This window comes from Hyperoodon ampullatus, assembly GCF_949752795.1.
Source record: "Hyperoodon ampullatus genome assembly, chromosome: 5".
Classification (NCBI taxonomy): domain Eukaryota; kingdom Metazoa; phylum Chordata; class Mammalia; order Artiodactyla; family Ziphiidae; genus Hyperoodon; species Hyperoodon ampullatus.
The window spans coordinates 86,721,301-86,737,268 of NC_136918.1; the positions used below are offsets into that span (position 1 = coordinate 86,721,301).

The 15,968-nt window shown below is 43.0% G+C and overlaps 1 protein-coding gene across 5 annotated transcripts in view; it reads right to left on the bottom strand.

Moving 5' to 3' along the window:
• Positions 1 to 2,067: 2,067 nt before the first annotated feature.
• Positions 2,068 to 15,968, bottom strand: part of SIDT1 (SID1 transmembrane family member 1) — a gene marked incomplete at both ends in the record, with an annotated part of 87,447 nt that continues 73,546 nt past the window's right edge. For 3 of the 5 annotated variants that reach the window (XM_079704964.1, XM_079704963.1, XM_079704961.1), the window contains 6 exons: positions 2,068 to 2,130; positions 5,261 to 5,374; positions 6,359 to 6,469; positions 6,554 to 6,659; positions 11,008 to 11,054; positions 14,367 to 14,446. In XM_079704964.1, the coding sequence (XP_079561090.1) occupies positions 2,068 to 2,130; positions 5,261 to 5,374; positions 6,359 to 6,469; positions 6,554 to 6,659; positions 11,008 to 11,054; positions 14,367 to 14,446 (521 nt within the window). Of the gene's footprint in view, positions 2,131 to 5,260; positions 5,375 to 6,358; positions 6,470 to 6,553; positions 6,660 to 11,007; positions 11,055 to 14,366; positions 14,447 to 15,401; positions 15,417 to 15,968 lie in introns of all 5 variants that reach the window. The other 2 variants (XM_079704960.1, XM_079704962.1) reach the window with 2 other exon arrangements.

Genomic DNA, 15,968 nt, shown 5'->3' on the forward strand with positions numbered 1-15,968 from the left:
AGAGCAGGTTTGGCCTGGGTTTTTAGTCCTGCTGCAGAGAACAGAACTGACCACAACGTGTGAGTTTGTAGCACAAGACAGACTTTGTCAGAAAACGGTCAAGAATACAGCAGCACAATCCACCATTTCTCTGGGGCCCCTTCCCCATTTCCATGGACATATTTCCCAGACAAGCTACCGAACAGGTAATGTGTCCTACAATTTATTCACTTCAGGCCACAGGGCTGCTTGAACAGACTTCGTCGTTCGCATTCTGCACCACCCCACACCCCTGCTTTTTTTTGGATTTGAAAACTTGTAGTGCATTAAAAATAAAAGAATTAGGTCAAATCAGCCAAGTTAAACAGGTTCGAAATTTATTTTAAATGTTAGATTGATACAACCATTTAATAGGTGGCCTTCATATGGCCTATGGAAGCCAACAATTTTTAAGGAATTAAGAATAACAGAACACCAATTATGAATTTGGCGGCATTTTAGAAAAAAAATCATAATGTTTCATTGAAAGCATCTTTGTGTTCTTAAAATCAGGGAAAGTTTGCCATTCAAACATCCAAAATGTGTTTTTGAACATTATTTTAGAGAAAGAATTATATATATATATATATATATATATATATATATATATATATAGAAAAGAATGAAGGATCCTTCTAATGAAAGATCAAGAAAGCAGAGGTGAGACGGTGACTTCAATTTCACCGGCAAATATATCTTTGTGTGCACATTTGCATGTAAATCTGATGATGTCATATCACAGGTAATACAGGAGTTTTGTCAAAATGGGACTTCTGGGGGCAGAGCTGCTGGACAGTGAGAGAGTGAAGTGGGACACTGAGCATTTCAACACCATCCTGGGGAGTGAATGTGAATCAGGTGTGTCAGAGAGACAACTGCCCCGCCCCGAAACCGGCTGAGCTCTTTGCAACTGGAGGGGAGGCGTGAGATGCGTTCACCCTGAGAGTGGCCTCCAGAGAAACTCAGGAGAAAGTCTAAAGCCCCTGATCTGCATAAAGCAGCAGAGGAGGGGCTTGGCCGGTTGTACAGGAGCCTGAGAGCAGTGCCCCTGCTTAGAACACTTACTTCTTCTCCAAGGGTGATGCAGGCACGGAATGGAGCTGTTTGACTTGGAGGCCTAATTGCCTTCGCTGAATCTGCTCCAGGAGCCCAAGTCCTTAACGTGAGGCCTGAGTGCTTGATGCTGATGTCGCCAGTCTCCTAGTGCTGTTGGTCATTCCTCTTGCGCCTCCTGCTGCTGGAAGAGTTTTCCCATTTCCCCTTCCACCTTGGAGCTGGTCTGTGTAGAAGTGGCCTTCCCAAGAAGGTAGAGCCTGAGTCAGGGGGTCAACACACAACGGTGAGATGAAGACACCAAGCAACAGGGAAGCACCCACACCTTGGTCTCAGGGACAGTTACCTGCCAGGAGCAGGTGACCCAGCCTGATGTAGAGTCCTAATGCAGTCAGGAACCTGGGGGAAGCGTACAGCATTCCTTTGGTGGAGGTGACGAGCTGGTGCTACAAGACATCTGTCCCAGTTGGGTAGGGCCTTGGGGCCACCCCTCTACCAGACTCCAAGGAATCACATCATTCCAGGACTTCGGAGAAGTGGGCTGGTGTTTTGGGATGTCTAGAGCAGCAGATGTTACAGAGGTGCATGGGGGCCACCCTGGAGTTTCTGGGCGGGGAGGCAGCTGGAGGGCGGAGAGCAGCATGGTCCCCCCAATGGCTGGCGAATCTCAGGTGAGGGTGGGAGTGGTCCCAAGGTCAACTTCGATGCAGCTTTTGTCCATGTCTAACTCAGAGTAGTGACAGAAGGGGATGGTGGGTGTTTTTCGACTCTGAAGGGCTTGACTCTGTCCACAGTTGCTGCCTCCCTTCTGCTTCCCTTCTTGCAGGTTTGGGTCCCCCTGTAGCTCCTCTCCTCCCTGCGGGAATGTGTACAGAGCCAACCCAACAGAGGGTGAGTGGAGCATTTGGCAGTGCTTACTTTGCTGCAGTCTCTGTATTTTTCATGAAACAGCACCAAGATTGGTTGCTCTCTCTCCCCGCTCTCCATGCTGGAGGCTTAAAAGACAGGGATCTGGTCTCTCCGAACCACATCCAGGTCATCATCCAGGGTTAACAAAACCTGAAATGAGAGAGGCAGAGAAATGAGAGGAACCCACAGTTGCAATAAGTCCCTGTTTTCTCTCAAAGACTCACAAGTGCCCTTACTTGTTTTCATGTCTTCTGCAGCTTTTTGCAACGCCGTGCTCTTAACAGGCACTTGTCATAATTACATAGTTCATGTATTAATTCAAATATTTATCAAGGGTCTATTAAGTGCTATTCCAGGTGCTAGAGATATGGCTTAGAACAAAAGAGACAAAAATCCCTACCCTGGTGGGGCTTACATTTGAGAGAGGGCTTCAGACATGAAGCAAATGCATAAGCAAAGTCAAGTATGTTAGCTAGTAATATGTACTAAGGATAATAATTAAACTGTCGTGGGGATATAGGAAGTGTGGGATGGGGTGAGGTCAAAAAAATTTTTTTGGTTAAAATTTTATTTTTCTAAATTTTGTATTTTTATTTTATATTGGAGTACAGTTGATTAACAATGTTATGTTAGTTTCAGGTATACAGCAAAGTGATTCAGTTGTAAATGTATAAAATTTTGTTTTTCATTGGGTGGCCAGGGACATCATTACCACTTAGGAGGGGACATTTGGGTCGGGACCTAAACGGAATGAAATCTTGTTGCATAGAATATTGCCATATAAGAATTGTACCCTAATCCTCCACTTTTAGTTCCCTCTACCATCACTCTCTCCACATGGAACCCTTAGCTCCACTTTTGTTGTCTCTGTCTCTCTAGAGAAGGTGACTATCAAAGATAAAAGCCTTCAGGAATGATGTTTACACAGACTGGTTAAACTTTCCAAACTGGCCACGAGGGGGTAGCCCTGCTCCACTCTTGAGGTTACATGGACAAGACTGAAGTAAGTGGGCAGCGTGAAACCAGGAGGCCTAATATTGGGCTGGCCGAAAGGTTCGTTCGGTTTTTTCCGTAAGATGGCTCGAGTAGCACTTAGTTGTCTTTAACTTCATTTGAAACAATTTTGTTAGATTGTGTGTGACAGCTGTCATATCAGCGTGCATTTAAAAAAAGACCTATCAAAATTGGTGAATTTTTATGTAGCCATTTTAATACTGAAGATGGAAGAAAAAAAGCAACATTTTCGGCATATTATGCTTTATTATTTCAAGAAAGGTAAAAACAACTGAAACGCAAAAAAAAGATTTGTGCAGTGTATGGAGAAGGTGCTGTGACTGATGGAACATGTCAAAAGTGGTTTGTGAAGTTTTGTGCTGGAGATTTCTCGCTGGATGATGCTCCACAGTCGGGTAGACCAATTGAAGTTGATAGCGATCAAATCGAGACATTAATTGAGAACGATCAACGTTATACCACACGGGAGATAGCCGACATACTCAAAATATCTAAATCAAGTGTTGAAAATCATTTGCACTAGCTTGGTTATGTGAATCACTTTGATGTTTGGGTTTCACATTAAGTTAAGCGAAAAAAACCTTCTTGACTGTATTTCCGCATGTGATTCTCTACTTAAACGTAATGAAAACGTTCTGGTTTTGGGCTTCCCTGGTGGTGCAGTGCTTAAGAATCTGCCTGCTAATGCAGGGGACACGGGTTCGATCCCTGGACGGGGAAGATCCCACATGCCGCAGAGCAACTAAGCCCGTGCGCCACACCTACTGAGCCTGCGTGCCACAACTACTGAAGCCCGTGCACCTAGAACCCGTGCTCCTCAATGAGAAGCCATTGCAATGAGAAGCCCGTGCACTGCAATAAAGAGTAGCCCCCGCTCGCCGCAACTAGAGAAAGCCCGTGCACAGCAACGAAGACCCAACACGGCCAAAAGTAAAAACAAACATAAAAAGTTCCATTTTTAAAACAAATTGTGACAGGCAACGAAAAGTTGATACTGTACAATAAAGTGGAATGGAAGAGACCGTGGGGCAAGCGAAATGAACCACCACCAACCACACCAAAGGTCGATCTTCATCCAAAGAAGGTGATGTGTAAATGGTGGGATTGGAAGGGAGTTCTGTATTATGAGCTAATTCCAGAAAATCAAATGATTAATTCCAACAAGTTCTGCTCCCAATCAGACCAACTGAAAGCGGCACTCGACGAAAAGCATCCAGAATTAGTCAGCAGAAAACGCATAATCTTCCATCAGGATAACGCAAGACCGCATGCTTCTTTGATGACCAGGCAAAAACTGTTACAGCTTGGCTGGGAAGTTCTGATTGATCAGCCGTATTCACCAGACATTGCACCTTTGGATTTCCATTTATTTTGGTCTTTACAAAATTCTCTTAATGGAAAAAAAATCAATTCCCTGGAAGACTGTAAAAGGCACCTGGAACAGTTCTTTGCTCAAAAAGATAAAAAGTTTTGGGAAGATGGAATTATGAAGTTGCCTGAAAAGTGGCAGAAGGTAGTGGAACAAAAGGGTGAATACATTGTTCAATAAAGTTCTTGGTGAAAATGAAAAATGTCCTTTATTTTGACTTAAAAACTGAAGGCACTTTTTGGCCAACCCAGTGTTATTTGTTAAATGACCTTGTGTACAGGCACCATGGGCTTTTATTTTGGAAAAGTCAAAATTAAGATGGAAGTAGGCTGGGAGTTCTCATCCTGGGTGGTTATAATATGCATGGCTTCTGGAAAGGTGTTTGGGCAAAAAATGGAGGGACTACTGGAGAGATTTGGAAGAGACTGGTTAGAAGGCAAAAAGAGGCCTGGCTGCTATCCTGAGCCACTCCAAGAACTTGTGAAATGTTTGTAAGACATGCAGTGGGACTGGAAGAGGGGGAGGAATGTGAGTATAGCCCAAGAAGGAATAACCTAGTGTGGCTGAGATTGTAGCCAATGCCAAAAGTGGTTCCCAGGGGATTTGGGCATGTGAGGTCTAATCAACAATTCAGTCCAAACATTGCACACCTGAAGGAAAATTATTTTATCACTCTGTGTCTTAAAGTATTGAAGAGTAAAAGGAGAATGAAAATAAAGATCTAACCGAAGGATACAGTGTAAAAAAAGAAATAAGATATTCTGTACATTGAATTATAATGAAGACTTGGAAAGGGAAATTAAAAATACAAAAGGGGATGTAAGAAAGAGGGGAAGAGAAAAAAAGGGGTACAGGATGTAAAACGAGAAGAAATGAAAAAAGTTTTTATGAACTCACCAAGAATGAGAAAAACAGGGCAGTAGCAGAGAGGAAGTGCCAGACGTCATGGTCATCAAAGAAATCCAGCAGGATACACTCTCGATTCTTCTCTCGGGATTCGGCTGGCGTTCCCTGGAAGAAGGTGAGGCGGGATATAGTGGGGGCATTCCCACAGTTCAACTCCTTAGAGAGCTGAGTATCCAGAAACCTAAAAAGTCACTACTAGATGCCTGGGTCAAAAAGTTAGCTTCCAAGAAAACATACGTCCACGCAAAAAATTGACCACAGTTGTTCACAGCAGCAACATTCATAAAAGCCAAGATGTCCATAGACTGATGAACGGGTAGATAAAATGAGGTATATCCATACAATGGAATATTCAGCAATAAAAACATGAAGTACTGATAACATCTACACATGGGTGCACCTAGGAACCATTATGAAGAGAAGCCAGAATCAAAGACCACATGTTATGTGATTCCATTTATATGAAATGTCCAGAATAGGTATATCTGTAGAGACAAAAGATAGATGAGTGGTTGCCTAAGGCTAAGGGGTTAGGGAGAAATGGTGATTGACTGCTAAGGGATGCAGGTTTTTTCCTGGGGTGATAAAAATGTTCTAAAGTTGCCTGTGGTGATTATGGTGACGGAGAGCTAAGACTTCTTCCCTGTTCTGTGCCTCAGATACATCACCAGTTTCCTAGGCCTCAGCTTTTCTATCTGTGAAATGGATTTATAAACACCTGCACCTGTGTATTTCTTTATGGATGATGACTATGATAAGGTGGAGAAGATACACTAAGCAAGGTTTCTGTACATATTAAACATCCACTGGGAACAGGATCATAATCATAATATGACACATAATGAAGATCACATTTGCAGTGTCGGTAGAGCTTCGTTTTTAAGAGGTGCCACCCTGATAATGATGACCTGCCATTTATTGAGCAGTCACATGTGGATATTTAAAACCATCCCCTTTAGAGAAAGCATTCATATCAGAGAACATAAAAAAGATAAACAGCAACAAGCACATGAAGAGAGGGAGGTAGGAAGGTCAGAAAGGCAAGATGGAGAGAGAATGTCATCCTGGAAAAGAAAACTGCCCTCTTACCTCCCAGCTGCTGAGATTCTGGAAGAAAAAATACAGGGCGGCGGCCCACACCGCAGCAGTGGCAACGATGCAGAAGAGCGGGATCAGGAGGATCTTCTCGGAGCTGCGAAGCTGTGGGTGAGAAGTGCTGCTGCCAAGCTGCACGCGTCACCCGAGGAGGGCCCGCGGTGCCCGGCTCCCAACCGCCACTCTTACCTTCATGATGACGTAAAAGGCCAAGTAGAGCAGCAGGTTACAGATGAAGATGCCCAGCATGTAGGAGGCAAAGTCCCTGGGTCGATAGATCAGTCCAAAGAGGGCACTGAGCACACAGAGGAATTATTTTGTAGCTATGAAGGTGGATTTGTAACATTATTGGCTTTTTCACTCCCACACCCCCATTTCTGGTGGGAGGGGAATTTAAAAATGTTGAACATATTATAAGTAACTTTCAATTCATTACATCTTCAGAACATTCATTTTTAACGATTGTGAGGTTCCTATCAGTGGATGTACCATAAGCAATCATCCTACCTCTCTAGTTGAAGAGTTTTCTCTTTGTCCGTCAGTTGTGCACTATTATTAAAAACTGCAATAAATACCTTCAGACATATTGTGCTTTTTTTTCTTTTTGCATTTAAGATGATTAGAATAGATTATTAGACATAGAATTATCTCAATACTTGGCTTGACACACATTACCAACTTTTTGCTAGCTGTCTAAATTAATAGTGAAGTTTATTTTGGTTGGGGTTTGGCCTTAATTTTGCTCCAAATTTCTATTCCGTTCTAACAAAAGTCTTTATTATACAGCCTTTTCTTATCTCCTGGTTTTGAAAGCTTGTTTTTAATACAGACACACCATGTACATATATATATATATAGTTGGATTTCTGGCCTCTTCATCCTGATTCACTAATTTATAATTTCTAGTTTTGGAGCAGTGGCTCATCGTGTTATTGTTGTTTTATAATATGTTAGATTATCTAACAAAGGTTAGGCTAGCTTACACTATCCAATGTGGTAACCACATGTGGCTATTTAAATAAAAATTAATAAAAATTAAATAAAACTGAAAATTCATTTCCTAGGTCACACCACATTTCAAGTGCTCAATAACCACAAGTGGCTAATAAACACATCATTCCAGAAAGTTCTACTGAATAATGCTGGGCTGTCACTATACACCTCTGCCCCTCCTTTCTCCGGTTAACCTTTTGCAGAGACCTTTGACAATTTTGTCTAACTAGGTAAATAATTTCAGAATAAAATCCTGTTAACTTCATTCCATTTCTAATTCTAAATTTACACATTAACTTGAGAATTGATATCTTTACAATAGTTAATCTTCTCACCCAGGGCATGCCATCTTTCTTCATTTAGCTAAGTTTTCCTCTATGTCTCCTAATAAGGTAATTAAATTTTCTGCAGAAAGATTCCATACATCTCTCAAAGTTTATTCCTAAGTATTTCAAGTGGAAAGCTGTTATTAATGGACTGTTTTTGTTCATTTTTTAAAAATTTATTTTTTTATTGAAGTATAGTTGATTTACAATGTTATGTTAATTTCTGCTGTACAGCAAAATGACTCAGTTATACACATCTACATTCTTTTTAATATTCATGTCCATTATGATTTGTTCCAGGGTATTGAATATAGTTCCCTGTGCTATACAGTAAGACCTTGTTGTTTATCCATTCTATATGTAATAGTTTGCATCTACTAACCCCAAACTCCCAGTCCATCCCTCCTCCACCCCCCTACACTTGGCAACCACAAGTCAGTTCTCTATGTCTGTGAATCTGTTTCTGTTTCGTGAATAGGTCCATTTGTGCCATATTTTAGATTCCACATGTAAGTGATATCATATGATATTTGTCTTCCTCTTTCTGACTTACTTACTTAGTATGATAATCTCTAGTTGCATCCATATTGCTGCAAATGGCATTATTTCAGTTTTTATGGCTGAGTAGTATTCCATTGTATATATGTACCACAACTTCTTTATTCATCTGTCAATAAACATTTAGATTGTTTCCATGTCTTGGCTATTGTGAGTAGTGCTTCTATGAACATAGGGGTGCATGTATCTTTTTGAATTATAGTTTTCTCTGGATATATGCCCAGAAGTGGGATTGCTGGATCATATGGTAATTCTATTTTTAGTTTTCTGAGGAACCTCCATACAGTTTTCCATAGTGGCTGCACCAACTTACATTCCCACCAACAGTGTAGGAGGGTTCACTTTTCTCCACACCCTCTCTAGTATTAGTCATTTGTAGACTTTTTTTTTTTTTTTTTTTTTTTTTTTGCAGTACACGGGCCTCTCACTGTTGTGGCCTCTCCCATTGCGGAGCACAGGCTCCGGATGCGCAGGCTCAGCGGCCATGGCTCACGGGCCCAGCCGCTCCGCGGCATGTGGGATCTTCCCAGACCGGGGCACGAACCTGTTTCCCCTGCATCGGCAGGCGGACTCTCAACCATTGCGCCACCAGGGAAGCCCTGTAGACTTTTTAATTATGGCCATTCTGACCATTGTGAGGTAGTTTTGATTTGCATTTCTCTAATAATTAGTGATGCTGAGCGCCTTTTCATGTGCCTGTTGGCCATCAGTATGTCTTCTTTGGAGAAAAGTCTATTTAGGTCTTCTGCCCATTTTTTGATTGGGTTGTCTTTTTGTTATTGAGTTGTATGAGCTGTTTATATACTTTGGAAATTAAGCCCTTTTGGGTCGCATTGTTTGCAAATATTTTCTCCCATTCCATAGGTTGTCTTTTTGTTTATGGTTTCCTTTGCTGTGCAAAAGCTTGTAAGTTTGATTAGGTCCCATTTGTTTATTTTTGTTTTTATTTCTATTGCCTTGGGAGACTGACCTAAGAAACTTTGGTATGATTTATATCAGAGAACGTTTTGCCTATAATCTTTTCTAGGAGTTTTATGGTGTCATATCTTATGTTTGTCTTTAAGCCATTTTGAGTTTATGTGTGTGTATGGTGTGAGGGTGTGTTCTAACTTCATTGATTTACATGTGGCTTTCCAGTTTTCCCAACACCACTTACTGAAGAGACTGTCTTTTTCCCATTGTATATTTTTGCCTCCTTTGTCAAAGATTGATCGACCGTAGGTGTGTGTGTTTATTTCTGGGCTCTCTATTCTGTTCCATTGATTCATATGTCTGTTTTTGTGCCAGTACCCCACTGTTTTGATTACTGTAACTTTGTAGTATTATCTGAAGTCTGGGAGGGTTATGCCTCCTGCTTTGTTCTTTTTCCTCAGGATTGCTTTGTATTTTATGGTTCCATACAAATTTTAGGATTATTTGTTCTAGTTCTGTGAAAAATGTCATGGGTAATTTGATAGGGATCACATTAAATCTGTAGATTGCTTTGTGTAGTATGGCTATTTTAACAACATTAATTCTTCCAATCCAAGAGCATGGGATATCTTTCTGTTGATTGTTAAGTCTGATTGCAGACTTGGGCTTGATTTTAGTTCTACTAGAGGCAGGGACAAGCTAGGTGATTCTGACCCTGCAGACACTATCATCAGTTGTTCAGTATCGTATCTCCTATCAGCGCCCTCTGTCCTGTCTTACAGAGTCTCCAGGACTGTGGGGTCTTCCCTAAAAGGGTGGCTGAGAGAGCATCACAGGTGACCACGGCAAAGAATCACCCATCCTGACGTGTCCCTGAATAAAGGACAGTCCTTCACAGGTATGGACCTTCCCCGAGGTAAACCCTGGGGCAACAGTATTGTGGGAAGTTTCTTCCAAAAGCATGTGGCCCCGAAATAAGATTCAAATTCTCATGACTTGATTCTGGCTTTCCCTGATGGTGTGCTTCTTTCTTTGTATCTGGTATCTTAAAGGGAGGAGGAGTAGGGTGTCACCTTTCTATCAAAGGTCACTGACCCAGAGGAGCACATCAGCTAAGAACCACTAATAAAAGCAGCTCAACATACTTATTTTTTGAGGGATCAATAAAATATCTCACTCATTCATATTTTTAAGTTAAGAGTAAGTTGCAAAAAACAGATACATAAAATACAGCTAGCATAAATGTACTTCTGTTGCACTGTTCTACTTTGAGGTCATTTGAGGAAACAAGACCAAGGTGATAATGAGGGAAAAGAAAAGGAAGAAGAATGATATAGGCAGAGTAGGAAGATTGAGACCTGGAGGGAAAGAAAGAAATGAGAAAGACACACACACACACACACACACACACAGGTAAGAAAGAGAAATGCCTACTGGGCAGCCTTTATGGAAAGTTCTAAAAAGAGTTTAAAACTGTTGCATTTTTGCAGCTGCTGGCATAATTAATCTCTCTTTATATATATGTGTGTATGTGTGTATATGCATATATATCCAATCTAATTTATCCACCTAGATATAGCAAATTTGATGTTTGTCTTATTGAACAAATGAGCTCAAGGCATCAGTGTGTTGAACTCATTGCTTTAAGGGAGGCAACTATTGGTACACAAGAGCTTCCTAGTGCATTCTTTGCAGGACAAGAAATAGCTTTCTTTCAAGTCACTAGAACAAGCACAGTCCTATGCTCTCCTTAATTTAAGACTTCTTTATAAAAATGACAGCCAAGGAAAGCTAAACCACGGTGTTACAGAGAAATTAATAATGAGAAAAACATGTTTTCCTAAGACTACTTACAAGGACCAGTTAACCAGATTCCCCACGATGAGCAATACCATTCTGTCCTGGAAAGGAGGAAAGAAAACATCAAATGAGGGGCCTTTTAAAAAAACTTACCATAGGGGAAGCATCAATTATGGGAAAACAATTGCCTTGGTGGAAACAATTTTTCTATAGTTTTAAGAGAGCTATGCCTATGACCGGAAAGTCCTCTACGAGGACTAAATGGCAAAGCCTCTGACTGCAAACAGACGTGACCTCGTCCCTGTAAAAGAAAGCCTGGTGATAAAGCAGAAGTCTTGCTGTTTTCCCCCCAGATTTTTTTTTTTTTTTTTTTTTTTTTGTGGTATGCGGGCCTCTCACTGTTGTGGCCTCTCCCATTGCAGAACACAGGCTCCGGACACGCAGGCCCAGCGGCCATGGCTCATGGGCCCAGCCACTCCGCAGCATGTGGGATCTTCCCGGACCGGGACACGAACCCATGTCCCCTGCATCGGCAGGTGGACTCTCTGCGCCACCAGGGAAGCCCTCCCCCCAGTTTTTAAAGGAGCTGGGCACCTGGGCCCACCTCTTGGTGGGAAGGCTGGTGGTATGTGCTGATTACTCAGTAGTTAAAAGAATTCTGCCACCGGTGTTCTGTAACCAAGGACTCTTTCCCTGGGTTGTGTTAACTGGTGGGCCCTAAGGCAGCTCTTGGGATGCACCTGGAATTAGTTTCATTATTCTGGCTCCAAGGAGGTCCTGCAGCTCCCAGGCTCCTGGTTTCTAAACACATGGCCTTATTAAGATTAAAGTTATTGGTAGGGGAGAAAATAGAGAGGTAAGGTCCATCTCAAAGGACAATTACTCCGACAGAGATTTATTCACAATCCATTCCTACTCCTTTGCCTACTACTTACAACTGTTAGGTGCTATCTAATTATACTTTAATTTGCATGGCCACTCATCTATTTAAAAGTAGTGATTCTCTTTGTGGGTGATCCGTTACATTTGAAGGAAATATCTTCCTTTTAAAAAAAACTAATTCACCTACTAGAAAGGCCAAAATCCAAAACACTAACAGCACCAGTTGCTCGTGAGGATGTGGAACTCTCATTCATGGCTGGTGGGAACGCAGAATGGTCCAACCATTTCGGAAGACAGTTTGGCAGTTTCCTAGAAAACTAAACATACTTTTACCGTATGATCCAGCAGTTGTGCTCCTTGGTATTTACCCAAAGGAGCTGAAAACGTGCCTATACAAAAACCTGCCCACAAAATTTTATAGCAGCTTTATTCATAATTGCCAAAACTTGGAAGCAACCAAGATGTCCTTCAACAGGTGAACGGATAAATAAACTGTAGCACATCCAGACAGTGGAATATTAGGACTAAAAAGAAATGAGGGCTTCCCTGGTGGCACAGTGGTTGAGAGTCCGCCTGCCGATGCAGGGGAAACGGGTTCGTGCCCCGGTCCGGTAAGATCCCACATGCCGCGGAGCGGCTGGGCCCGTGAGCCATGGCCGCTGAGCCTGCGCGTCCGGAGCCTGTGCTCCGCAGCGGGAGAGGCCACAGCAGTGAGAGGCCCGCATACCGGAAAAAAAAAAAAAGAAAAAAAAAAAAGAAATGAGCTAGCAAGCCATGAAAAGACATGGAGGAAACATAAGTGCATATTATTTCAGCCAATCTGGAAAGGCCGCATACTATATTATTCCAACGATATGACGTTCTGGAAAAGGTAAGACTAAGGAGACACTGAAGAAGATCAGTGGCTGCCAGGGCTTGGGGAGGAGGGGCAGGTGGAAAGAATAGGTGGAGCGCAGAGGATTTTTAGGGCAGGAAAACGACTCTTACCTTCTTTGATACTATAATGATGAATATATGTCATCACAAACTCGTCAAGAAAACCATAGAATGTACAACACCAGGAGTGAATTGTAATGTAAAGTATAGACTTTGAGTGATTATGATGTGTTAACCTAGGTTCACTGACTAACAAATGCACCTCTCTGGTGAGGGTGTTGATATGGGGAAGCTGTGTCTGTGTGGCAGAGGGGCATACGGGAAATCTCTGTATTTTCTTCCCAATTTTCCGGTGAACCTAAAAAAAACTAAAAACTCTAAAAATAGTCTGTTAAAAAAAAAGACAGCCTGCATCAATTAATGTAAAAAAAACCAGAAACACTAATTTCCTCTTATGGTTCACAGCTGAGGCATTCTTATCTCTCCTAATACTCACAGGTCTTAATGGGCTTTTAAGTTCTCCCCTGAGTAAAACCCTCCAGCTTCAATTCCTTCCATTTTTAGTGCCTATAGCTCCTGCCCAAGCTCTACCGGGCTTAAAACATTCCCAGGTTCCTTTATGTAAAAATCCTTCTGATTATAAACTATCAGCAAGAATTTAGTGAATGCCTGTGTGCCACGCCCAAATGGCATCACTAGTTCTGATCACAGCACGGGGTAAAAGTTGGGGCACTGGCTCAGAGGAGGTATGTAGCCTTCCCAAGGTCACTGGCCAGCAAGCCAAGGCAGCTGGGAGCAGGGCTGATCCCAGCTCAGTGTAGAAACTACACTGATCCCTCCGCTCAGTATAGAAATGTGCAATATATTGAAAACCCTACGGTAGAATTTTTAAAAGTGTATTTCTGCCATCAAGCAATAACTACAATTTTGAAAAAGCATTCGTGCTCATTGTAAAAGTCAAACAATGTATAAAAAGCAAACAAATGTATAATGTGGAAAGTTCCTAATGAAAGTGATTGGAGTGATCATATGTCCCTAGTTTGCTTGGGACAGTCCAGGTGTCATTTTTAATAGTGCCCTCTCTTCACTTTCACAAGTGAAATAATCATACCTCTTTGGATGATTATTTATAGGGACACCGTATCTTGATCCTCCCTCCCCCAGCGATCGTCACTTTAATAGTTTTGTGTGTGTATATACATACATATGTTCTTTATATACTAGCAATTTTTCACGTACAAAAAAGGAACCATCCCAGCGTGTCTTTTAAGAGTGAGAAGGGGGCTTCCCTGGTGGTGCAGTGGTTGAGAGTCCGCCTGCCGATGCAGGGGATACGGGTTCGTGCCCCGGTCCGGGAAGATCCCACATGCCGCAGAGCAGCTGGGCCCGTGAGCCATGGTCGCTGGGCCTGTGCGTCTGGAGCCTGTGCTCCGCAATGGGAGAGGCCACAACAGTGAGAGGCCCGCGTACCACAAAAAAAAAAAAGTGAGAAGGAGAAGCAAGATGCCTCTTCCCTCACTAACTGGACTTCAGCCACGCCAGGCCATCTGGCCCTCTTGGTTTGGGGAGCCTTGTGTGACTACCCCGAGCCTGCCCCTCCTGCTGTCCTCCTGTTGTCTGGGAGAAGGCCAAGGCACGCAGGAACACACACTTACCATATAGAGAGGCCGGCTGCACTGCTGGATGCAGTCCGTGTAGAACACCATAGCGGCCCGTCGGAAAATTCCCAAATCTGCTGATGACACAATCGCATGGTGAGAAGGCTTGGTCAGAGATCATCCAAAACACTCCCCTTTGGCCCAAGCTTTTGCGGCCAGGATGATGTCGTCGTCACCTCATAAAAGCCATGCTTTGTACCTAATAGGTCAGCAATAAATGCTTGCTTTAAAAAACGCCACCCACAGCTGCCTGGGCTTTCGTGGCAGGTGTGCTCTATCCATGCAGCATCCCGCAGAAAGGCAGGCAAGATGGACACAAGGAACAAGCACTCACAAACCATCTGGGGGCTGGCCAACCCTCCTATGGTCTCCTTCAGCTAAGTTTCCCTCTGTTGATAGTTTACTCTAGTGGTGTTTTCTTTACAGCAGAGATGTATGGGGACTTTCAAAAGTCACCTTAAAACATCTGCTCTCTCTAGACCATGGGAAATCTTAGCTTGTAAAAATTCGAATCTGTGTTTCTCAGTGTGGTTATAACTCAGTAAGAATTGAACCAGGGGACAGTGGGATCTACTAAGCATGTTCAGAAAGCCTGTACGTATGATAATTGTTACATGAGCAGGGTCAGGGCCCCAGGTGGGGCTGTCATTCTGTGAGCCATCCACACAAAGATGTCACGGGCAAGGCTGGGTCTTCCCGAAGTGAGCATTTCAGTAAGGGTGGACCCCAGCTCTGCTGTGCTGCCGCTCCTCTTCAAGGCTACCCCTGGGGTCAATTTAAGCAGCGTTCGCTAGACTAGATACACTGGGGGTTGGGGGCGTGGGCGTGTCCATGCACTAGCCCAGAAGAGGCGTGTTACGGGCTGGGTTGGGGTGCATCCCTGCCTCTGAGCCTCTCTCGAAACCCCCTGCCCACCAAATCCTGCCCAATCTGGAAGAAGTGTTCAGAAAGCAGAGTTGGCAGGTCAGCCAGGCAGGTCTCTTTGTTAAGAAAACAATGTAGAAAACCCTGGGGACGGTGGCTGAACGTTACCTGTGTCAGACACATCTGAATCAGTGGGAAGCAGAGAATTGAGGAGAGAAAAAAAAAGATTTGTAAGAAGGTAGCCAAACAGGTAAACTACTGGTCATTTTATTTTTCTCTTGAAACAGATGACCTTAATTTTGTATTCTGATTACAAAAGTAATGTCTTCTCGTAAAGTACACAGGCTCCTTCTGCCTGTCTCAAACGTTCAGAAGTTCACTATTCTTCAAAGCGTGAATCAGACTTTGCTCTCTCCCTGTGTACTTTTGCGCACCACTTGCAACTTATAATCCATCCTCTGCCTGTGGTCCTTTTCGGGAAACAAGAGGCACGATGGTTTTCTGGGCAAGTAGCTCTGCAGTTTTCTGTCCTGCGTATGAAATGCTCTGCCTCATTGCTACTGCCTTTCCTCGTGTCCACATTTATTTTCCTGTGTGGCCCGAGGGCCCCAGAGAAAGGAGTCTGTGATTTGAGAAAGCAAAGGCAGCTTATGGAATGGGCAGAGAGGTTGGTGTTGCCTGAACCACCGTCCACTCACCCGACTTCCTGCCTTTGGACTAAATGTAGATGCAATT